Below are 24952 nucleotides of genomic sequence, written 5' to 3' on the forward strand. Positions count from 1 at the left end.
TTGACTAACCTGAGAATTTTCTTTCTACAACATCCTCCAGCCTACAGTAAAGCACCAGAAGACTTAGCTCAGGATGTCATGCACCAACACAAATGGAAGGAAATCTCATTTTTGATTAACCCAAAAGTGTTTACTAGATCTAGGAAATTTGTGCATTATTGAATCTAAGGGCATGCGTATATCCCAGTGCACAAGTTTCAGTATCTACTAGGGTTATTTATGGATGTGTCTGGAAACCTGTGTGTGCGCTCTGGCCCAGGTAAACATTAATCATTAGCCTTGCCATATGGTGGCCACGTTGATCACATTCCCCTGACAGGCAGGGCAGCTTATTCTGGAAAGAGGATGTACTGGTTCAGGTGAAAGCAAGTACACATGTTCATGCACACGACACACACACACCCAGACACAAAAACACACACGATCCTAAAGCCAACAGGAAACTCAATCTGTAACACAAATTCCCCTTGCTGCCACGTTGGGTTTGAGTATGTCTACAGATATGCTGTTGCTGTTATCAACAGTTAGGAAAAAGAAAAGGACTAAACAAGAGTTGAAGTTTCTTTTCCTCAGTGAAAACTGTGTCTATATTTCCTGTGAAGACAATTATCTGGTGTTGACAGAAAGAAAAATAATATATATTTAAAAAAGGGGGGAAGAGGCAGGCATACCCTGAACAGGTTGCCAGCTTGTCACAAGGCAACCAGAGAGACAGACAACCATTCATACCTATGACCAATTTAGAATCACCAATAAACCTAACCCCACTAACTGCATGTCTTTGGACTATGGGAGGAAGCCAGAGTACCTAGAGCCCAAAAACTATTTGTAAGTGTCTAGAGCTGTCTCTAATTCTTGGTGTGATGTAATGCTAATGTTTTATAGGCCTATCTGTTATCATACAATACACCTCTACCTTCTTTTGGTAATTGTCTTTTTTCATACATACAAGTGGAAATATCTGGTTAGTGGCACAACTTTCATAGATTTTATTTTCAATGCCATCCTGCTTATTTCACTGTGACTGCAGGTGATCTAACATACTTTGGATTATGAGCTGTTCCTCTAATCTTTATCTGTCAAAAAAAATTGTTTTCCAAAGTGATCTGAATTTTCTATTCGACTTTTCTAATTTTCAGATGGATAGCAGATTTTCATGTTTTGTTGAACCTTTGTATAATGATTTCACATCTCTAAAAAATGTTCTTCACTTGGCTGGATATTGCAAAGTCTTTTTTTCCCCTTTTACTTTACCAGGTAAAAGACACTGAAAACATCCAGTACTATTTTACCTCATGAGCACATGCGTCTTTTTATGTTGTTCCTTCATATGTGCAAAACTGTCCTAATATTCCCACTATCTCCCTGATAAATTTGTTTTGTTTTTGCAGTTTAAGGATTACCTTCATTTGCATTTAAATGTTTTTGGTTCACAGCAACAGCTTCCAAATGCAAATCCCACACTTAGAATCAACTTCAGACCTTTCACCAGTCTAATTTATGAGGAACTGCACACACCTGTCCATTAAAAAGCTTTTTAGTCAGTTGTGTATGAGAGTCTGAAACTAGAGGACTGTGTTTAAAAGTGACTATAATTCCTTGACAGTGAATGTAGTATTGTTAAATATGTAAACTTTGTTTTCAATTCAATTCAATTTTATTTATACAGCGCCAAATCACAACAGTCACCTCAAGGCGCTTTATATTGTAAGGTAGACCTTACAATAATACATACAGAGGAAAAAACAACAATCATATGACCCTCTATGAGCAAGGACTTTGGCAACAGTGGGAAGGAAAAAAAACCTTTTAACAGGAAAAAACCTCCTGCAGAACCAGGCTCATGGAGGGGCGACCATCTACCGCGACCGGCTGGGGTGAGAGAAAAAAGACCGGATAAAAGACATGCTGTTGACACGCATTTCAAGAATTCAACTGCATACTGATTGTTTTATTTAAAATCTGTTGTGGTTGTATACACGGTTAAAGCTGTGAACATGTCACTGTTCAAAAAACTGTATTTCCCTGTAAGTAGCACAATGTCTTATCATTGGCATCACATAACTGAATAAATGACTTTTTAGAATTGGAAAGCATTTGATTTCTTTTGTTTAATACCTTTTATTGGGTGTTACTGTGACCTAGGTTGAGTATGTTTCAGTTTCAGTATCAGCACCCCAACTTCCTCTCCTGTTAATGACCTAAGGCAGTGATTTTTGTGGAGGAAGCTGTACAGAAAGCAATACACTTTTGCATCTTGAGTGTTCTTGTACTTCATATCCAACCTGTTCAAGCACACTCAGGAATGGCATGCTTAAATATATCCAAGTTGGGTACTCAGTTATCACACTAGTTAAAGAAACTGTACTGTCAAACTAGCTTATAATGGATTGCATTTATATAGCGCTTTTCGAGGCACCCAAAGCGCTTTACAATGCCACTATTCATTCACTCTCACATTCACACACTGGTGGAGGCAAGCTACGGTGTAGCTACAGTTGCCCTGGGGCAGACTGACAGAAGCGAGGCTGCCATATTGTGCCATCGGCCCCTCTGGCCAACACCAGTAGGCGGTAAGGTAAGGTGTCTTGCCCAAGGACACAACGACCAGGACAGAGAGCCTGGGGATTGAACCGGTGACCTTCCGGCTTCCCAACCCCCTGAGCCACAGTCGCCCTAATAGTGGTTTAAAATGGAACTGAACCACCCAGAAAAACATCAGCTATAATGTATCTAAATATATACAAGTCTGGTATTAGTGTAATATTACTTTGCACTATGTATTATGTATGACATAGACTAAATTCTTGGGACCAAAAATGAGCCTGTTTTCTATTTATTTTCACCTCAACCAAATTTGTAGTCTCAGTTACTTTAAATGTGCATTTATGATTGTCATGTCATAAATGACCACTCCTCCTTGAATCGCTACCTTATCGTGGTGGAGGGGTTTGTGTGTCACAGGGATCCCAGGGGCTATGTTGTCTGGGGGCTTTTGCCCCCTGGTAGGGTCTCCCATGGCAAATTGGCCCTGGGTGAGGGACCAGACAAAGAGCGATTCATAAGACCCTTATGAAAAGGACACCGAGGGAACAGTTTACCCTGCCCGGGATAGGGTTACCGGGGCCCCGCCCTGGAGCCAGGCCCGGGGAGGGTGCCCGAGGGCGAGCGTCTGGTGGCCGGGCCTTAGTCCATGGGGCCCGGCCGGGCACAGCCCGAAGAGGAGACATGGGCCCATCCTCCCGCAGGCCCACCACCCACAGGAGGCGCCATAGGGGTCGGGTGCATTGTGTGCCGGGTGGCGGCCAGGAGCGGAGGCCCTGGCGGACTGACCCCCGGCTGCCAAGACTGGCAATAGGGACATGGAATGTCACCTCTCTGGTGGGGAAGGAGCCTGAGTTAGTGCGTGAGGTTGAGAGGTACCGGCTAGATATAGTCGGGCTCACCTCTACACATGGCTTGGGCTCTGGAACCAGTCTCCTGGAGAGGGGCTGGACTCTGTCTCAGTCTGGAGTTGCCCCTGGTGGGAGGCGGCGGGCTGGGGTGGGTATCCTAATATCCCCTCGGCTTGCTGCCGGTACGTTGGGGTTTTTCCCGGTGGACGAGAGGGTTTGTTCCCTGCGCCTTAGGGTCGGGGAACGGGTCCTGACTGTCATCTGCGCTTATGCGCCGAGTGGCAGTTCAGAGTACCCAGCCTTCTTAGAGTCCCTGGGGGGGGGGGGGGGGGGGGGGGGTGCTGGAGGGTGCTCCACCTGGAGACTCTGTTGTCCTGCTGGGAGACTTCAATGCTCACGTGGGTAACGACAGCGAGACCTGGAGGGGCGTGATTGGGAGGAACGGCCTCCCTGATCTGAACCCGAGCGGTGCTCTGTTATTGGACTTCTGTGCTAATCACAGTTTGGCCATAACGAACACCCTGTTCGAACATAAGAGTGTCCATAAGTGCACGTGGCACCAGGACGCTCTAGGCCGTAGGTCGATGATCGATTTTGTAATCGTATCAGCAGACCTGCGACCATATGTTCTGGACACTCGGGTAAAGAGAGGGGCTGAGCTGTCAACTGATCACCACCTGGTGGTGAGTTGGATCAGGTGGCGGGGGAGGACGCTGGACAGACCTGGTGCATCTAAACGCGTAGTGAGGGTGTGCTGGGAACGTCTAGCAGAGGCCCCAGTCCGCGAGATCTTCAACGCACACCTCCGGCAGAGCTTCAACAGCATTCCGAGGGAGACTGGGGACACTGAGTCCGAATGGACCATGTTCAGCGTCTCCATTGCCGAAGCTGCTGCATTGAGCTGCGGCCGCAAGGTGGTTGGTGCCTGCCGTGGTGGTAATCCCCGAACCAAATGGTGGACACCAGAGGTGAAGGGAGCCACCAGGCTGAAGAAGGAGTCCTATCGGGCTTGGTTAGCCTGTGGGACTCCGGAGGCAGCCGACAGGTATCGACAGGCCAAGCGGAATGCGGCTCGGGCAGTGGCTGAAGCAAAAACTCGGGTGTGGGAGGAGTTCGGAGAGGCCATGGAAAAAGACTTTCGGACTGCCTCGAAGAGATTCTGGCAAACCGTCAGACGTCTCAGGAGGGGAAAGCGGTGCTCTACCTGCACTGTGTATAGTGCTGGCGGAGCGCTGCTGACGTTGACTGAGAAAATTGTCAGGCGGTGGAAGGAATACTTCGAGGACCTCCTTAATCCCACTGACACGTCTTCCGAGGAGGAAGCAGAGTCTGGGGATGAGGGGAATGACCCGCCAATTTCCGGGGGCGAGGTCACTGAGGCAGTTAAAAAACTCCTTGGTGGCAGAGCCCCTGGTGTTGATGAGGTCCGCCCCGAGTTCCTGAAGGCTCTGGACGTTGTAGGGCTGTCCTGGTTGACACGCCTCTGCAATGTTGCGTGGAGATCAGGGGCAGTACCTGTGGACTGGCAGACCGGGGTGGTGGTCCCCATCTTTAAGAAAGGGGACCGGAGGGTGTGTTCCAACTACAGGGGGATCACACTCCTCAGCCTCCCTGGGAAAGTCTACGCCAGGGTGCTGGAAAGGAGAGTTCGTCCGTTAGTCAAACCTCGGATACAGGAGGAACAATGCGGTTTTTGTCCTGGTCGCGGAACACTGGACCAGCTCTTTATCCTCTCCAGGATACTTGAGGGTGCATGGGAGTTTGCCCAACCAGTCTACATGTGTTTCGTGGACTTGGAGAAGGCATTCGACCGTGTCCCTCGGGGTGTCCTGTGGGAGGTGTTGCGGGAATATGGGGTGTCTGGCCCATTGCTACGGGCCATTCGATCCCTATACAACCGTTGCAAGAGCTTGGTTCGCATTGCCGGCAATAAGTCGGACTCGTTCCTGGTGGGTGATGGGCTCCGCCAGGGCTGCCCTTTGTCTCCGGTTCTGTTCATAATTTTTATGGACAGGATTTCTAGGCGCAGCCAAGTGGCGGAGGGCTTTCGCTTTGGTGGCCTCAGAATCTCATCTCTGATTTTTGCAGATGATGTGGTTCTGTTGGCTTCATCGGGTGAGGGCCTCCAGCTCGCACTGGAACGGTTCGCAGCCGAGTGTGAAGCAGCGGGAATGAGGATCAGCACCTCCAAATCTGAGGCCATGGTTCTCAGCCGGAAAAGGGTGGAGTGCCCACTCCGGGTCGGGGATGAGTTCCTGCCCCAAGTGGAGGAGTTCAAGTATCTCGGGGTCTTGTTCGCGAGTGATGGGAGAAGGGAGCCGGAGATCAACAGACGGATTGGGGCTGCAGCTGCAGTAATGCGGACGCTGCACCGGTCCGTCGTGGTGAAGAGGGAGCTGAGTGTAAAAGCGAAGCTCTCAGTTTACCGGTCGATCTACGTCCCTACCCTCACCTATGGCCACGTCCTGTGGGTAGTGTCCAAAAGAACGAGATCGCGGATACAAGCGGCAGAAATGAGCTTCCTCCGAAGGGTGGCTAGCCTCTCCCGTAGAGATAGGGTGAGAAGTTCGGCCATCCGGGAGGGGCTCAGAGTAGAGCAGCTGCTGCTCCACATCGAAAGGAGCCAGCTGAGGTGGTTCGGGCATCTGACAAGGATGCCCCCTGGGCGCCTCCTGGGTGAGGTGTTCCAGGCATGTCCCACCGGGAGGAGGCCCCGGGGCAGACCCAGGACACGCTGGAGAGATTATATCTCTCGGCTGGCCTGGGAACGCCTTGGTATTCCCCCGGATAGGCTGGAGGAGGTGGCTGGGGAGAGGGAGGTCTGGGCCTCTTTGCTTAGGCTGCTGCCCCCGCGACCCGGCCCTGGACAAAGCGGATGAAGATGGATGGATGTCATAAATGTAAGAACTCCAAAGTTTCAAAGTCTTAACTAATACGCGTTTTAACCTTTCATTTTTTGTGGTAGCTGCTTAATCTGTCCACATCTTTTTCACTCTCTTGGCTTAGTTTGAATTGTTTGACTGTAAACCTATTTTCACAAAAAAACATAATGACTCATCAATGCAGGAAACACACAACTGAAACAAATTTTAGCAATGACGGGCCAGCTCCATTAAGTCATAATAATAATTGAGCACACACACTACCTAGAACCAGAAGCATGAAAACTAGAACTGTATTTACACACAAAGGCAGAGACGTGCTTACGCATTCTTATTAAATAAACAGATAGGGGTCCTCTTTCATAAATGTCAGTCATTATGTACAAGCCTGGCTTCCACTCCCGTCTCTAGCAATAAACTGATGTAGACAGTCATTTTTTTTTAAACCGCAAGTTATTAGAACCGGCAATGCAAAAAACAGCAAAGAAGTAGCATAATTTCACTGAATGTCAAATTCATGGAATTGTGAAACAAATAGAAACTACTGAATGGAAAAATGGAACAAAATCGACTCGATCAACTCTGCAAGGTCTGCATTGAGGAAAGCAAAAAATATAAAATGGTCACAGCATAAATATATTGGCAAGATCCTCCAACAAAGCCTGAGCAGCCATCATTTTGCACAACTGCAGGAATTTATAGCGTCAGCATTAGCATAATCATAATTAAATAAATAAGTAAATGTGAAAACAGTAATAAGAACATGATAAATTCAATACACAGTCAATTATTTACAAGACTGATTATGAATGTTAAACTGTATATATCAATATTGCTGCATTTGTAAGCTGAATAAATATTTAGATGATAATAAGAAATGCAATAAATAATACTGGATGTTTTATTTGTGTTCACTTCATCACCGTATTTTAATCTCCATAGCTTCTCATAAACTTGATTTACTCCAAAGCAATGTGTGTACACTTGTCCGCTTATTCTTCCTTTATATTTTGTTAATTCCAGCTTACCTGTGGCATGTTTTTGTGCATATATCAAGATGCTGCAGTTAATGGAAATCAGAATTCATTGTCTTAAGATTTTCAGTTAAAGTTGTGCTCATCCTGTTGCAGAACGTCTCTGGACAAAGACAAAGGTAAGCAATATATAAATGTATGTTTTTTAATAGTTATTTAGAATTTGCACGAGTTATCTGAGTATTAGTTCCAGTACGATGAGTTTGATGTCTTGTGTTACATATCCCATTAGAAATCTTTACAGATAAGTATCATAAAGTAAATCAGGATAATAGTTTGATGCAAATGATGCTTAAGAAGTAGAGTGATGCATTTTGTGCTATTGCTGTTTACATAGGAGTAGATAGAAGCAGTAAAAAAACAGTATTTCATCCACAAAAGTGGATTTTTAGTATATTTTACCCTCAGGCTGTCAGACTCACGGGTCACTCTTGAGAGGCTCAGGAGAGAAACTATAATAACCCCTCAATACAGAAGATATCATTAAAAGCAAATAATAAAAATGATCTGTATGTTTTACATTATACTTTTTCATTTTTCTTTGTAGTTCTTACAAGGACTTAGGCTCAGAGCTATTTGAGGATTCTGCTTTGTTTCTTCTGGTGTGAACATCTAAGCACATTTATTCTGTTTCAGGGTTCAGTCCAGGCAAAACGAAAACAAAAAAATATATGTCAGTGTGTATGTGTGTGTTTGTATTAAATTACTTGTTTGCAGCACAGCACTACGGCAAATCATTAAATGTCAGAGTACAGACTTTATTATTATGTTTTAGTTTAAGGCTAAAGTAAGGAAAGGACCATTTCTAATGAGAACTCCAACTTATTTTTTCTAGAGATATCCAAATTAAATTTAACTTTACAGCTTTTGAACATTTCCTCATAATTCTTAAATTCAGCTCCTGATCTTACTCTCCCATAAGATCTTAAAAAAACCCTCTTTTTTTTCTGTCTCCACTGATCTTTTACTGGATTAAACAGCTACTCATATAAATATTTGTATATAAAAGAGAAATCTTGACTGGCTTATAAATGAGGCTTTATGTGTGTACATGTGTATGTGTGTGTGAGGTCTTGGCTACAATAAAAATACTGTAAGTGTCAAAGAAACTGTACTGTGTTGGTATTGCAGTCCTGTTGTATGTCTTTATGCTTCTTTATCTGAACAGATATGCACATATGTGTGTTTGACCTGGCTTATGCCAGAGCCTAGTTAACCAGAAATAGCTACAAGAGCATCGCATCCCCAGCAAAGTGGTAATGGTTTCAATTCCTAAGTCATTTTTCAAATGTGTGGTGTGATTGAGTCAGCCCGCCCATTGAATTCAGTATTTAATTTCCTCAAGGTCTCATGAGCCATGTCTCTATTTCCAATTTCTCCTCCTCATGAGATCAGGACAGGACACTAAATGAAGGGTTTTCTTTTTCTTTTCTCCCCTTTTTTCAGTCCATCGTTTCCTTTTCTTGCCTGTACAATGCTGAAAGCTCAGGGTTGGATAGGAGGGGACAGGTTAATAGGTGTTCTTGGAGTAGAAACACTTTCCATTATCATCATTTCTCTTTCCCTTTTACTCTTCCACAGCATTTATCAGCCTTAATCCTTGTTTCCTTTTCCCCCTGCTATCTGTCACCTGATGCCATTTATTTTCCCCATTTTCTGTAATTTCTTGTAATTTGTATTAAATTTTTTTAAATGTGCATGCTATAACATAGAAGCAAAACTTTGCCCTACCTAGAATTTGTTTCTGTTCTCTCTCTTTAAAAGTGACCAAATTATAAATTTAAAAATAAGTAGAAAACATTTAAAACCTAAAGAAATCACATTTTCCACCTAAACAATTAACACAATGCAAAATTTTAAAGAGTGGTGGTCTTAATAGTTGCAGCATTTGAAGCTGGAAATCAAAACTCATATGTATGTGTGTACTGGTAAATGTGAAACAAATACAAAAAAGCGTACTGTCTCATGGTTGAAAAGCCTGGAGGGAGACAAAAAGTTGCTATTTATGGTGGAAATGTTGGGAAGAGAAAATAAACTGACCTCAGTCTTTACAGGAAGAATGACTGCACACAAGTAAAGGTAAACATGGTTTTATTTTTTTTACTTTTTACTAAGAGGCCTACGTGACCAGGCATGACCAGGCATGCCTCTGGTCAATGGCATCGACCGAAAGCCAGATGACCGCTAATGAATCAAAGATTGAAAACACGAGTGGCTCTTCCCTCACAGGAGGATGCACTTGAAATGAATCACAAACACTTTTACATATCCATCCAAGTTGATTCAAACTTCAAGGGATATACTGTAAAGTCATTACACATACAAACCCAAGCACATGCAATTAGTTTTCAGTTGTAGTACAAGAACTGAATTACAAGTGCCAGAGAGCAAATTATAACTACATTAAAACTGTGAATAGGGATGCAAACAACCCCTTTGGAAGGTAACTAACTGAATATGGAGTTACTATATCACCCTTAGTCTTCAGCTGCTTTGACACGTCCTACAAAAGGCAAAAACTTCCACAGAAAACAGGCACTTTGAGGGATTTTTTTTTTAACCGGATAAACATTACTCATTTTGCTTTTTATTTTATCTCCTGTAGAGAAAAAATATGAAAGTGTTGAATGCAGAGGTTGGTATCACAGTATGACTTGGGAAGCTCTGGTTGATGGATGGTGCAAGCCCAAAGTCAAGTATGTATAATTAAAAACAAAAACAAAAAGTAGAAGAAAGAAAAACTAATTGAACAGCAAAGTGGACTAGCAATTCAGTTTTCTCTAGCAACAAGGGAATTCACCATAGGGTGCTATGGGATCAGCTCAATTATAAAAATGCTACAAACAATCTAAACAAATGAAAGGGACTCCTGTGGTGCTTTCAATGAGCAGTACTGCTTCATTTCTTTTATTCCAAATGGGAAACACAAGTTGCATGTAAGTGTGTTTATGTTTCAAAAAGAATATGAACACTTCTGAACAATTTTTAACTTTGTGTGCTTTGGATGCCAGTCCTCAAATGGAGAATTTTGGTTTTCACTGTTTTATCATTTAAGAAATTGTACAAGGTATTTCAGTAAGGATTATAAACTTAAATCACACATTGGATTTCAATGAATAAAATATTAATATGTTCTCTTATTCACTGAACATTGGTTTTGCATGGAACGGAAGGGCATGGTGTGAATAAGACTGCAAAAGAGCATAAATATTTAGGACAATAAATATAAAACTGGACTTTGGAGAATGACCTAGTATTGTGTTAAATTTAAATTACTAACAGACCTTGAGATAGTGGCTCAATGACAAAAGGTCAATCAATTATTTTTAAGATCTTTCTCAAATTTGGGGGATTACAACACAATAAAGATAAAAACATGATAATTGCTGTTTCCAATATACCACTGTGATTTTAAATGTGAACCACAAAACAGAGTTCCTAGGAAGGACTTTAATGTGTTTTTAAATATTTATGCCCTTTTGAAAATATTTTCCCCTTATTTTCCAAGAGTCATCCTTTCAGTAACATGCATGAGCTGGAAGAGTACATATTAAAGACTGCTAAAAGGATTCTAATTCATATAGATATAGGAGAATACCACTAAAGCACTTCTGTTGCTTGGAAAGACATGACTATAGTATCACTATCCTTCTTATGATTATTTTGAACTGTATATAAGGTAATATAAAGCTTCAGAAATGTAGGTCTATGCTTGCATGTGTGTATAGAAATCGATTGGCAGTAAAACATCATGAGCTTTTATTAGGAATAAACATTTAACTGATTGAATTTATATCAAAGCCGTTTTTCAGAATTAATCCTTAATCTTTGAGCAAAAGCCATTGATCAGTGACAATTGATCAATGGCCATTAGTACCATTCACAGAGAGTTGGGGAATGGCTGCAATGGTCTTTGATCAGTGGTCATGACAATTATTATTAATAACCAAAATACTGACCATTATCATTATGCAAATGTACTGTTTATAAGGTTGGGGAAACCTGCAGTCAGCTAAGACGAAATCACCTGGATGAGTGATGAAATGTTTCTCCCACTGAACATCCAGATGAACAGAATCCACTTTTTGGCATCCATCCTTCCATTCTCTTCTGCTTATCCTTTTAAGGGTTGCAGGGAGGCTGGAGCCTATACTAGCTCCTATAGGGCAAAATGCAGGGTACACCTTGGGCGGGGCTAACACATGGAGACCATTCACACCTGTGAGCAATTTAGAATTACCAATGAACCTAACCACACTTACTGCATGCTGTTGGACTGTGGAAGGAACATCTACACAGCAAGGTGGAATCGAACTCAGGACCTTCTTGCAAGGCAACAGTGCTAATCCCTGCGCCACCATGCTGCTTGACTTTTTGGCATGTAGATGAACTTTTAAAAGTACTTTTATTGCACTATGTTCATTCACTAATGAGCTTCTGTAACATGAATCAAATGGCTGAATTGCCACTTCAGCATTCGGTTAAGTTCTATAGAGTCTTACTAATGACCTACTAATTGTATTCAGGTGTGTTGCAACAGGGAAGCATGGAAAAGCTGCAGGACACCGGCCGTTGAGGGCTGGAGTTCGAGACCCCTGGTCTAAAAACAGCAGAGCTTATTGACGGGAATGAATATCCTCAACAACTCACCCCAGTACCGGTGTCAGAAGTGAGCTTTACTGACTTACTGACAAAGTTTGACAGTCTCTTCCAGAGTAAATAGAGGTAAAGACCCAGCCTATGGGCAGTAGGGATGGGTATCGTTTAGATTTTATCCGATACCAGTACCAAAATGGTACTTTTGAAACGGTGCCGGTGCTTAAACGGTGCTGGAACCGGTGCTTAAAGAATGGAGAACACACACTTTGTCCAAAAACCTCTCATGTTTAGCTTTTTTTTGTGTGAAAAGATAACAGTGTTAGCCTTTTCTGCAGCTTTAGGGGATATATGGTATGACTCTTGGCTGGAAGCAGTGCTTAATCAATGGGGAAAAAAAAACACAAACTTTGTCTAAAAACCTCTCATGTTTAGCTGCTTCCCACTTTTCTTTGGTCATTTTAGCCTTTTTGGCCAGGGTGAAGGGAGTACCTGCCATCAAACAAGAAGACAACCGCATGTAACTACGACAGTGTTTGCTAGTTCACCTTACATGCATTAATGTAATAACGTGGTTAGCCTACTCAACTTAAATTACACACGAACAACATTAAGCTACACTCAAAAAAATGAACTCAGCCTATCTCTGCTTTTACTAAAGTAGATTTTGTTGTTTGTTCTTAATAAACTCGATTTTGCAAAAATCCTTAAAGTGTTTGTGCAAATTTAATGAAATGTTGTTACTTTTTGTTGTTACACAAAGTCATTGAACTGTGTCAACGTAACATTGTTGAGTAAATTCACAGGTTTGTCCCTCTGCACATACTGCTGCGTGCAGAGCCCGCCTAAATAAGGGCCAATGCGCATGCGCACCACCCTCTTTCTCAAGCTTGCTATTTCTTCGCCATGTGGACTGGTTCAGCCGCATTTTTGTCCAAAAATCAGGTAAGAAGTCATTTTTCTTGTAAAGCCCGTCTACATATATATGTTCACACGTCAGTTAATGTCGCAAGTGCTACTAAGAAAAGAGTACAGGCAGGGTTTTGCCCGGTAAAGGTTTGCTAACGTGGACTTGCTGCACGTGAGTTTCCAAATGATTTTGGAGGGGACTCCATTGCAATAGCAAAGCTCTGTTTTCAGCCCAAATGTAGTGTAGCGCTAGCGTCGGTACAGGCAGCGCATTCGGTCCGGCACGCACTTTCGCGCCAAGTTTATACTCGGACGCCTGACTGCGTTGCACTTTAGCCAACAACAGTGGAGAAGCGCTCCTCGCTAGCAGACAGGTTAGGGTGTATTTTCTGTCTAATATTTCAGCTTACGTTTTGATGTAGCTTGCAGAAAGCATTTAGTAAGCTGGTGTAAGATGAACTGCATTAATGTTGTACAATGTCCATGGGATTTCTCACTCGACTTTTAATGTCAGATTACACACACATTTACACAATATGCAGTGGTGATGATGTAGATCAATAAATTCATTGTTGTAGCATACAATATTAAAAATAAAACTGATTAATATGAAACATTAACAATGTGCAAATTATTTAGTTTTTTCAGGGACAGTGTAATGAAAATGTCTTTTGTGCTTCTCCCCCAGATACGTTGATGTGGCAGTGCAAATTGTGCAAAAAAGTGGTGTCATCACGAGCTCTGTTATTAAAACACTACAGGTTAGTTCATAGTAGACAGCAGTATCCATGTGCCTATTCTGATTGTGTCTGTGTTTTCAAAACATGGAATGCTCTACATAGCCACTTAAGCAGATCACATACCCAAAGAACTCTAGACAAGTCTGTGAGTTTGGCAACATTTAACTGCCATTTGTGTTCCTGCTGCAACATAGCTTCGGAGCAGGAGTATTTTTCTCACATTAACAACCATCTAAAATGTATCGAGACTGTGCATTGCATGTTTGAGGGTTGTTCTTTCAAAACAAATATCTATGGTACATTCAAGTCTCATCGAAATAGGAAACACAATCCTTATACCTTAAAAGACTTTAAAATCGGTATTGCTAACACTATTGTAGGCCAAACATCAGCTGATGACAGTACAGACACTATTGTAGAAGAGGACATAAGTGCAAATATTGATCACGATACAACTACAAGTGAGACTGAAGATTTGGCAAATGTAATAGAACTTAATTTTGCATCTCTTTTACTTAAGTTGGAAAACTATTTTCATGTTCCCAGCATAGCAATTGACGAGTTGCTTTCAGAATTGCACTACCTGATAAGCTGTGCATCAGTGCCTTTGACAAATCAAGTAATTGTAGACATACTCAAGAATCATAACCTTTGTCTAGACCAGCCTGTTATTGAAGAACTGACAAAGGCAGTTTCTTTTAACCCTTTGTTAAAAGCCATAGAAAAGGACGGCACACTTGCCACTGCCTTCAAACGCAGACAGTATTACAGAAAACATTTTGAAGTAATTGATCCAATTGAATACATTCTCGACTCCCAAAGCAAGAGGACCTTTCAGTATATTCCTATTCTAAAATCATTACAGCAGATATTTAAACAAGAAAACATACTGAACAAATTTGTCACTAGCCACAATCAGAATCCTTTTGTAAATAAGGAAAAGTATACATCATATAAAGATGGTCTACATTTTCAAAATAATGAGTTTTTCTCAGGCGGTGAACTAAGAATCTCTTTGTCTTTATGTTGATGATTTCGAAATTTGCAATCCATTGGGGACATCACGGAAAAAGCATAAACTTTGCTCAGTTTACTGGATTTTAGGTAACTTGCCACCAGGTAGTCATTCATCCCTCTCTTCTATTTATTTGGCTCTCTTGTGCAAAAGTGAGGACCTTAGGACCTTTGGCTATTCAAAAATATTTGAGCCACTTTTGCAAGACCTTGTCATTTTAGAGCAGCAGGGAGTGTTCATTGACAATTTAGGGGTCAACTTTAAAGGCACTGTCCAATATGTAGTGGCAGACAGCCTCGGAGCTCATGGATTGGCCGGTTTTGTGGAAAGTTTTTCTGGAGATTACTTTTGCAGGTTTTGTACTGCTACACGCTCAGAAATTGAATCAAAAGCTACAAATAGTGACTTTTCTCTGAGAACTGAGGAGCTCCATCGTGTACACATAGCAACTGCACGTGAGACAGGGGTAGCTTGTTGTGGTGTGAAAAGCTCGTGTGTCTTAGCAGACAGTCTGTCTTTCTTCAAGGTCACTACAGGATTCCCCCCTGATCTTGCACATGACCTTTTTGAAGGTATTGTGCCTTTTGAGATAGCTGAGTGCCTTCGAATACTAATAGGCAAGAAGTACATCACTTTTGAAAATCTAAATAGACTTGTTCAGTCATTTCCCTACAAAGGAGGGGATCAGACTAATCGCCCTCAGAAATTGCCTCACAATTTTCTTAGTAAAAAAACTGTTGGTGGCAATGCACATGAAAATTGGTGTTTACTAAGACTTCTGCCACTTATTATTGGACAACACATACCTGAAAACGAACCAGCTTGGGAACTTCTACTAGATTTGAAGGATATTGTTGAGCTTGTTGTGTGTCCTGTTCATAACAGTGACTCAGTTGCATACCGGGGGCCCGTTCTTCGTACGTCGCTTACTACATCCAAGATCAAATGACACATCCAAGATCAAATCATCGCGCTAACCGTGAGCTCGCTAATCCGGTTCCCCGAACACACCTGCTGTTGACGATTACTACAGCTGGACGCAGGAATGTGACATCACTGGGTGTCGTAAAAGGGGCTACGCATCGATAGTAGAAACATTGATCGGCAACCCGCTGATTGGTCGGCGAAAATGTCGAAGGGGCGTGCTCGGTATTTTCCGGCAGCAGAGCAAGAACTCATGAGTGAGGGATTTCAGGAGTTTCAGAGTTTAATTAAAACGCAAGAGAACACTGCAAAGGCTGCAAAAGCAAGGAGAGAGGGCTGGCAGAAAGTTGCTGACAAATCAAACTCGTAGGTAATTTAATAATAATAATAATAATAATGGATTGGATTTATATAGCGCTTTCCAAGGCACCCAAAGCGCTTTACGATACCACTATTCATTCACTCCCACATTCACACACTGGTGGAGGCAGCTACGGTTGTAGCCAGGCTGCCATATCGCGCCATCGGCCCCTCTGGCCAACACCAGTAGGCGGTAGGGTAGATCTATCATATGACACTATATTGTCCAATATCATATGGCATTATATTATATTATAATATGTTATATTATATCCCCTTTCACATTAGAGCCACAACAGGACCCACAAGAACATGGGAACAAGTAAAAGTGGAATACAGGAGTATTCTACAGAATGGTAATATTTATCTCTTAGATTGCTTTGCGTCTCTTGGCAAGGTAATACTGGCCTGTAATACTCTGTTAGTTTGTTCATAACAGCAACCAAGAAAAGGGCAGAGGAAAAAAAGACAGGTGGTGGTCCTGCACCCCCTCGTCAACAAGTTGGTTAAGTAAATAATACCCTCACGGGAATATCGATATCTCTCTATGAGCACACTGTCGCGCTGAGCTAAAGGATCCTGTCTATCCCGCAATATACGCTGAATTCTGAGGACTCTCCTTATCAATCTTGCACCTTCCGCAATGGGTTGGTCGCGTATACGGACAGGACATGGCTGCGACAGGCTTCCCAAATCCACCTTCGCTTTTATAGCCGTGGTCTCTCATCTTGATTACACGAAGTAATTTACAATTACTACTCTGAAATATGAATTACATCTGTAATAATCACATACATGTAATAGAATGTTAATAGTTCATTTCCCTTTTTTAGGAAATGACCTGTATGTATCTGTGTGACATCAATAAAAGGATCAAGTGCTGCATTATCTTTAGTTACATTGATAATATTTATTTATGGTGAAACAGTGGAAAAATATCGCTGTTGCTTTCGTATAAATGAAGCGGACATACCTGCGTGGCCGCGATCTAATCCTGTTTACATAAAGTAAACCTGCTCCCGAGCAGGTTTACGCTTACGGCTCTGTTGCTATGACAGCAAGTCCCGGATGAGCTTCGGGGAACCGACTGATCCAGGATCACGCGAAATCGTCAACAATCTAATCCGGCTAACCTACTTAGCGAGGTACGAAGAACGGGCCCCTGGAGAGTAAGATTTTAGACCACCATCAAAGGTACAAAGAAGTATGCCCAGATAGAAGACCATTGCCAAAACATCACTTTCTGGCTCATTATCCCTCAATAATTCGCCATTTTGGTCCACTTGCCTTATTATGGACAATCAGATTCGAGGCAAAGCACACATTTTTTTAAAAAAGTTGCTAGACACACAAACTGCTTCAAAAACATAACCCTGTCTTTGTCAACCAAACACCAGCTCATGATTGGCCATTACATGCATTCATCAGGCTGTAGCAAAGCCACTTTTGAGGTTTCACGAGTCTCGGCAGTCCCAGTAGAACTTCTCAAACGTGAAATTGCACATTGTCTTGCTGAAAAGTACCCTGACACAGCTGTAGTTAGCCTTGCCCAGAGTGTGTCTGTTGCAGGCATCTACTACAGGAAGGGCATGTTAATAGTACATGGATCACTGGGGGGTCTGCCAGAGTTTGCTGAAATCCTGCAGATGTGTATTTTGGCAGATTCGTTGGTGTTTATAGTAAAAAAACTGAGCTCGTGGTACACTGAACACTATGGATCCTTCAAAATTGACCCATCTCCAAAGGAAATTTCTCTTGTTGCACATGAGGATCTGGTGGATTGTTATCCACTTTGTGACTACCAAGTCGGAGCTTCTCGCATGGTTACATTAAAGAGATACATACACTGTTCAGGTAATTTTAATGTCCATGTTGCCGATTTAATTTTTGTGCTGTATAGCAGTTCTTCTCAAAGTTTGGTTCTTAAAAATAGTTGGACCAGAACTTAAATCTACTCGGATATGTTTCAAGCCTTGTAAAAATACTAGAAAAAAAATTGTGCTGCAAAATTCTGAATACCACTAAAAAAATGTAACATGTACTGAAGTTTGGGAACCACCTGCTCATGTTCTTGCACTTATTTTTTAGAGTAACAGTTGGAGATTGGGACATCAGAAATGACAGCCCCAACAAAGCTTCTGATAATCCTGGGGGAGAACAACGCACTCAAGTTAACCCTTCCTTTGGGGATACCAAAGAATGTTAACGAGCTCAAAGCGGAGATTGAAAATCAGTGCGGAGTTTCTGAACAGTTCAGATTGCAGTACATGGACACAGATTTTAATCAGTTCCTTAACATGACATCCACATTTGATCTAAAAGACATGGACAAAATAAAAGTGATTAAAACAGGTGTTCCAGAAACATCCACTGGTAGTAATGAAAGCAGTGTGTCCTCATTTAACTTGGGTAGCCCCTGCTCTGGCCACAACCCTGATTATGACACAGATATACTGTCATCGCCAGAATCCAGGTCATCAAGCTCCTCGAGCTCAGCAAACTCCACGCTGCGATCAGAAGCCTGGCCACTGGACTTTCGCATACCTGAGTTTAGCTTCGATGTAGAGCTGCAATTGACAAAAGGCAACCAGGAATTCCAAGCCAATGGAACACTTTTAACCCTAAAACCAAAGCTCAAGTCTGACATTTTAGAGAGCTTGTCTTCAGAAATTATGAAGTACAAAGTAGAGATGGACCGATCCGATATTACGTATCGGTATCGGTCCGATACTGACCTAAATTACTGGATCGGATATCGGAGAAAAATAAAAAATGTAATCCGATCCATTAAGTATCACGAAAGCACCTCACAAAACTTGCAACACGCCGTAACTCACCTCAGAACGTTAGCAGTCGGAGCAGTATGCATCACGTGATAGAGCAGCTGTGGCATGCCGGACCTGTCGGTGGTCTGGATAGCATGTGGAGCTTCGCTAGCAACCTGGCATTTCATCTCCGACAAAGTTATCCCCGAGAGAAGTAAAGCAAGTGTGTAAGTCCATCTCTGAATGTTTGTAAAGCATTCCCACGTTAAGCTTAACAAGCGACTGCCTCTCGCTCTCCGGCTGCTACTTCAATCGTGAAACTGCTTAAATGATCAGCTGATCGGCTTTTCTGTCGCGAGTCCGTGTCTCTTGTTTGTTTTTGGCCCACTTTGCACCAGAAAGAGGAAACCAGTGGCTGAACAACAGCAGAACGTTTAAGCTTGATAAGCTGTTGTTAGAATTTATTTAATATTACTTTCTACACCAGGATCTTTTTCTACGTAGCTGACGCTGGTAACTGTGCAGGGGCGGATCTAGCAAAGTTTAGCCAGGGGGGCCGATAGGGCATGAACAGGGAAAAGGGGGCACAAAGACATACTTTTCTTTCTTATTCTCATTTAAAATGTCGAGCTTTTAATAAATAATTATCTGACACCCAAAGTTTTAATTTGATGTAAAATGAATAGAAGTCAATTACTGTATATAGTGACTATTAAGTCTAATATATACCCTAGTAAGCTATAGTACTTTTTACTTTGGGAAGGTACCATCTGTGCAGTCTGCAATTTTGTTGAAGAAAGATGTTGAATCTATTTAATATTTCTTGAAAAATAATTGATTTCTGTTCATTTTTTTTCACACTGCATCAAATTAAGGTTGATTACGTCGATTAAGCATCATGAGGTGGCACGTGAGGGGTGGTTCCTTATTTTTTATTTATTTCTTTTTGTTGTTGCTGGGAGTTGGAACCCTATTAGTTAGGTTGCTTAATATTTACGCTAAGTACTCTTTAAAATACCAGAATAGGGAGGATGGTGTAGGTCTAAGTTTATTAGATTGATCAGTATTGCTGAACTATGAAATATTTTTTTGTATACAGGTATAACAGAATAGCTTTAGTGTAGTTGTTGTTTTAAACTTGAGTATGAACTTGCAGACTTGCAAAATGCAGCAAGATATTTTAAAAAACAGTTTTGTTGATTAAAAAACACTATATCGGATTCATATCGGTATCGGCAGATATCCAAATTTATGATATCGGTATCGGTATCGGACATAAAAAAGTGGTATCGTGCCATCTCTAGTACAAAGCTTACCCTTCAGACAGCAATCTTAGTGATGTTTGCCAAGCTTTGGTTGTAAAGCATCCATGCTTGAAAGAGAAGGGTTCAGAAACTGGATTTTCTGCATGGAAGATCAGTTTGAAGTATAAAATGTCAAACTATCGTGGAAAACTGAAGAACTTAGGGTGTAGTGAGTTGGTCATCAATTCTCTCAAAAGAAGAGGGAACAGTAATGTGCATCCCAACCAAGTCAAGAAACCCAGGAGAGCAGAGGTGAATTTCTGCCCTGATTATCCAGCTGGAGAAACCCAAGAGAGTCAGGAAGAAGAAAGGTTGGTGCTGCTTTCAGAGTTCAAGAAGAAGAACAACAATGAAACCATCAAAGCAAAAATGGCCCAAACCTTTCCTCACCGGAGGCAAGAAATTCTTCAGGACATGCCCTTCGTAGCTGACTTTAAAAGCCGATGGCCAGCTCTTTTTTCTCCACGTGAGGTAACTGAATCAGTTGATCTGCAAATGCACTCCACATGCAATATTTTAAACCCATCACGCTAAACATTTGTTTATTTTACAGGTAAATGCTGAATTCCAGCGCATCACTACGATCCCGCTAACATCCACATTTATGGCACAGCTGGACAACAACACAACCAAACTGACCAAAGTCTTCAGAAACAAGGGAGGAACATCTGGACGCAAGATCACAGAAATCATGGCTGCAATTGATGAGGTTTGGAATTAATTTTTTTCAATGCTTCATTCCCTCTTTTAATACATATGATTTTGTTGTCTCCTTCTATTGTAAGGTAAAGTTTAATATTGGTATTATGGGATTGTTTATTCTTTGTCCTTTTCATGATAGTGTTGTCACAGTAATAAAGTTTTAAGTTGATTTGGATACTTTATAAAAAAAATTGCCAGAATTAAAAGCTGTTTTTACAGGACAGTAGCGTTTCCAAAACGGGATTTGCCGCGGCTCCCTGGGGAGAATTTTGGCATTTACAGTAGAAAAGCTGAAGCTAGAATAAACTGCCATCAGGCACCTTTCAAACCAAGACGGGATAAAGGGAGGTCTCTGAGCTTAGTACTACAACTGTTTTTTCATTTGTCCTTGCAAAACCTCCTGTTCAAGTCCTCCAAACACACCCACGTCACCCCGCTTCTCTTCCAGCGTCACTGGCTGCTGGTCAACTTCAAGGTTCATTTCAAGATCCTGGTTCTGGTCCTTAGGGCCTTACATGGACAAGCACCATCATACAATGGAGATCTTCTCAGTCCCAACACCCCCAGCAGGTCCCTGAGGTCCAGTGATCAAAGCCTGGTAGTGCACAACAGTCTAAAGACCAAAAGTGACAGATCATTGCTGCTGTGGCCCCCAAACTCTGGAACTCTCCTCCTAAGCCTTAGATCAGTGGACTCAGTGGTTTACTTTAAAAAAAAAAATCCTCTGTTCAGGCTGGCTTTGGTGTGACCTCTTGTTCACCCTCTTCCTCACTGGATTCTTCATGCTGCTGTTTTTGGTCGGGTTTCTGTTTTTTTTGGGATCCTGTGGTTACCTTTTTTTGCTCGTCACATTTTTTCAAATGATAATGTTCCTTCTTTCCTTAATTTTTTTTATTTTAAATTTTGTTGTTCTTCTGTAGTGTGTCATGGACTTTTTTTCTCAAAGCATTATATACATTTATTTTGCTGAAGTTAACTGAAAATGTCTTTAAAGTTTAGCTAAGTAAAATTTGCTTTTATGTTTTACAGAACGACACAGTTGCAATGAGAAGAGTGTGTAGGCTGAAAGGACTTGCAGTCTACCTCAATGAAGATCCGAACAGCTTGATCAAAGAATATCAGGCAAGTAATCAAATAGAAACAATTTCCAGTAATAAAAATTTAACTGACGGTAATTTTTCCTCACACACATTCATTAGATTATAACAAAAAGTTAAAATTAGAACATTATTGGAGATATAAAAGCACAAGCTTATGCGGGAGTGACCCTTGCCATTACAGTTGGGGTGTAATGTGGGCTGAGTGTCTTTCTGCTTTGTTGTTCTGCCGTGTAATCTAGATGATGGACCAACACCTCTCATCTCGCTCTGAGCTGTCTACTGTTTTGCAGCTTAAAGGGATATTCCACCCCAAAGTGAAAATTGGTCTATTACCATATTACCCAGAGTAAGATAAGTGAGAAAAAATAATTTTGTAACCAGTGCAATAATTCTCCTGATCCGGCAGCAGTCTATTTGCTTTTGCCTAGCATTTAAAAAATGGAGTGAATGGGAACTATAAGCATTTTGGTTGCAAATGACTCTTTAATGGTACGAATTATTCCTGGTGAGCTCAATAATCATGTCGACTTTAAATGAAAAGTAATAAGTAACTTGAAGGATTTGGAGGAGTAGATTTAGACTTGGGAATACATTATGGTTACCACATACAACACTGTAAGCCGCCGCTGCATGGTGCATGGATATTCGAATATGTGTTTATTTATGGAAACCAGAGGCTTTTTCAACCACTGTTGTTGTATCCAAGTGCTATGCCATGGCGGGTTACAGGGTGCTTTGGCGTAACCGTAATGTAGGCCCAAGTCTAAATCTCCTCCTCCTGCAAATCCGTCGTGTTACTTTTTACTTTTCATTTGCAGTCGACATGATTATTGAGCTCACCAGGAACAATGGGTATAAGATCAGAAATGTACTTTGCTGGTTACAAAATGCTTTTTTCTCACTTATCTAACTCTTGGCAATTTATGGTAATAGACAAATTTCCACTTTGGGTGGAATATCCCTTTAATTGATATGAAACCCTGCAACTTGTATTATTATGTTTATTTACTTATTAATTTTTTTAGGATGTGGACTTCCATGAGGCCGAAAGTGAAATGGAGAAGACGCTCATTGGCATCTACGTCATCAAACCAGAAGGAGAGCGTGACCTTGACCCGGCAGAAGACATTGGTATCATAATTGAGGGTGTCGCTGTGCTCAGAGATCTTCCTGATGTTGCCACTGCTGTTGTGTTGTTATTCGGCCTGATCTACACTTTAAACATGAGCTACCCATCCAACCTCAGGTACACTTTTGAGTTTTTTCAGAAAGTACTGATGGGACTTGATGCTAAGAAGCTATCAAACAAAGTTCAAGTGCTCAGAAACAAACTCCTTGAATAAAGAGGAGGAAGCGGGAGGCCCTTATTGCTTAACTTAGTTTGAATGCTTTACGTTCAGGTATAGTTAAGTTGTTCATAAACACTTTTTTTCATTGTCAGTACTGTTTCTTGGGAACATTCACCAGTTTTAGAGAACAATAATGTTCATTTGCATTTTAGCAAAATACTGTTACTTAAAAAATTGGTGTTGCACTTCTTCTACTGCTACTTGACAACATACAGAAAATGACAGACATTTTAAAAAGTTCTAGCGGTTAGGCCGCTGTGATTTGATATTTCAAAGAATGTGACATTTGGCAGCTGTCTGCAACTTGGGATGTAACCATAACTTGAAAAACTGAGTAGCACTGTTTTACAGTACAGTTTTTGAACAAAACAGCCAATTTTCACTGTTTTAAATGAGTTTAGTTTGCTCTTTCATGCTTATCAGTGTTTGAAAATAATTCCTGAAACGTCCTGTAAAATGTAGGATTTTTTTTGATAATTTGGATGCTTTCTGGACCAGTTGAAAGACAAGTTGGTTAGCACTTCACTGATCTTTGAAGTAAAATATTGTTTTATGCACAAAGTATTTAGTTAAAGTTGTAACAAGTTGTCTGCATTGATTGCACTTTGTGTTAAGCTACGGCTCTACAGTCTTTTCGGTCTGTCAACAAGTATTTAATATGCACTGAATGTGCTTAGTAAAGACAGGACTTTGTTGGATCATTTTTTTTAATCATTTTAGTTTGACGACAAGTTGGTTAGCACTTTATACTGATCTACATTTTCTGCACAAAATATTCACTTGGAATTTGTAACAAGTTGCATTGATTGCACTTTGTGTTAAGCTGTTGTGCTTGGAAAAAAGTATTTTATATGCACTGAATGTGCTTATTAAAGGCAGGATTGTGTTTGATAATTTGGGTGCTGTCTTCATTTCTTCCTAAAAGATCTCCCTAAGATTTACTTAAAAATGTTATGTCAAGTGGTTCCACATAACTGCTTTAAGTAACTTTTAAGAAACTTTGCTATTTTGTATGGAAGTAACCAGTGTAAATGATTTATTTGTAATTGTATTGAATAGAAATTACTTAACAATTTTATATAATTCAAAAGTAACAAAGTTATGTAGCAGCTACATAACAGTTTTACAAAGATACTACCTAACCAGGTTATGTCCTTCTAAAGCAGAAAAGTTATGTACCAGCTAAGTAACAGTATTACAAAGATATTGCCTAAACAAGTTATGTAGGCTTAAAGCAACAAAGATAAGTATCAGCTAAGCATTGCAATTAAGTTACATTTAGCCAATACACTTACGTAAATCTAACTTAACAGTATTGAGTTCAAACTAAGTAACAACATTTCTTAAAAGTTACTTAAAGCAGTTGTGTGGAACCACTTGACATAACTTTTTTAAGTAAATCTAATGTTTTATTTTTTTGAGTGTACTCACGCAGAGAAGAACGGCTGCTGCTGCCATCATCATCATCCGTCATCATTTCTGCTACACTGGCAGGGCTAGGGGCCAGGACTCTCCTCTTCGGGTTCTTGGGGGATGTTGCTAACTCCGGGACCGATAACAGGCACCACACTCGCAGTAGATGTGCACGGTGTGAGGTCTCGCCACAAGCTATCAAATACGGTGCATTTCTCGGCTTTTAACATAATGCTATACGTCGCCAGGTATTTCATCAGATTCCAGGACTTAACTCCTTTGCACAGAATCACAGTATCAGCTTAAAGCACTTGTTGCAGGCTGCTGAGTTTGCATATTTTGCTGTAAAGTATAGCCAGACTTTTGAGCGCTTCACCTTGGGCATTTTTAGTCTGTAGTTCTGCTCTAAAAGAACGTACGTACCTGGGCCTGCCTACTATGCTTGCAAAGGTAAAATGATTGGC

General features: G+C 41.2%; 1 protein-coding gene across 2 annotated transcripts; it reads left to right on the forward strand.

The window, feature by feature from the left end:
- Nucleotides 1–13514: 13514 nt before the first annotated feature.
- LOC113023923 (uncharacterized) lies at nucleotides 13515–23969 on the forward strand. 2 transcript variants are annotated; one of them, XM_026170397.1, is made up of 6 exons: nucleotides 13515–13577; nucleotides 17944–18539; nucleotides 19931–20395; nucleotides 20478–20633; nucleotides 21656–21748; nucleotides 22752–23969. In XM_026170397.1, the coding sequence occupies exons 2-6, from the start codon at nucleotides 17973–17975 to the stop codon at nucleotides 23067–23069; spliced, it is 1599 nt and encodes a 532-aa protein (XP_026026182.1). In that variant the 5' UTR covers nucleotides 13515–13577; nucleotides 17944–17972; the 3' UTR covers nucleotides 23070–23969. The 2 variants fall into 2 exon arrangements, with proteins under 2 accessions (XP_026026182.1, XP_026026183.1); XM_026170398.1 differs by lacking the exon at nucleotides 13515–13577 and adding an exon at nucleotides 17320–17709.
- Nucleotides 23970–24952: the final 983 nt, after the last annotated feature.

This window comes from Astatotilapia calliptera, chromosome 6 (assembly GCF_900246225.1).
Source record: "Astatotilapia calliptera chromosome 6, fAstCal1.2, whole genome shotgun sequence".
NCBI lineage: Eukaryota > Metazoa > Chordata > Actinopteri > Cichliformes > Cichlidae > Astatotilapia > Astatotilapia calliptera.

Bases quoted from the DNA above. Each gene is read 5' to 3' on its own strand.
- LOC113023923 (XM_026170397.1), top strand. From the start codon at position 17,973: ATGACAGCCCCAACAAAGCTTCTGATAATCCTGGGGGAGAACAACGCA. The intron at 20,396-20,477 runs GTAACTGAATCA...TTTATTTTACAG, and splicing joins CTCTTTTTTCTCCACGTGAG to GTAAATGCTGAATTCCAGCG. The intron at 21,749-22,751 runs GCAAGTAATCAA...TAATTTTTTTAG, and splicing joins GCTTGATCAAAGAATATCAG to GATGTGGACTTCCATGAGGC.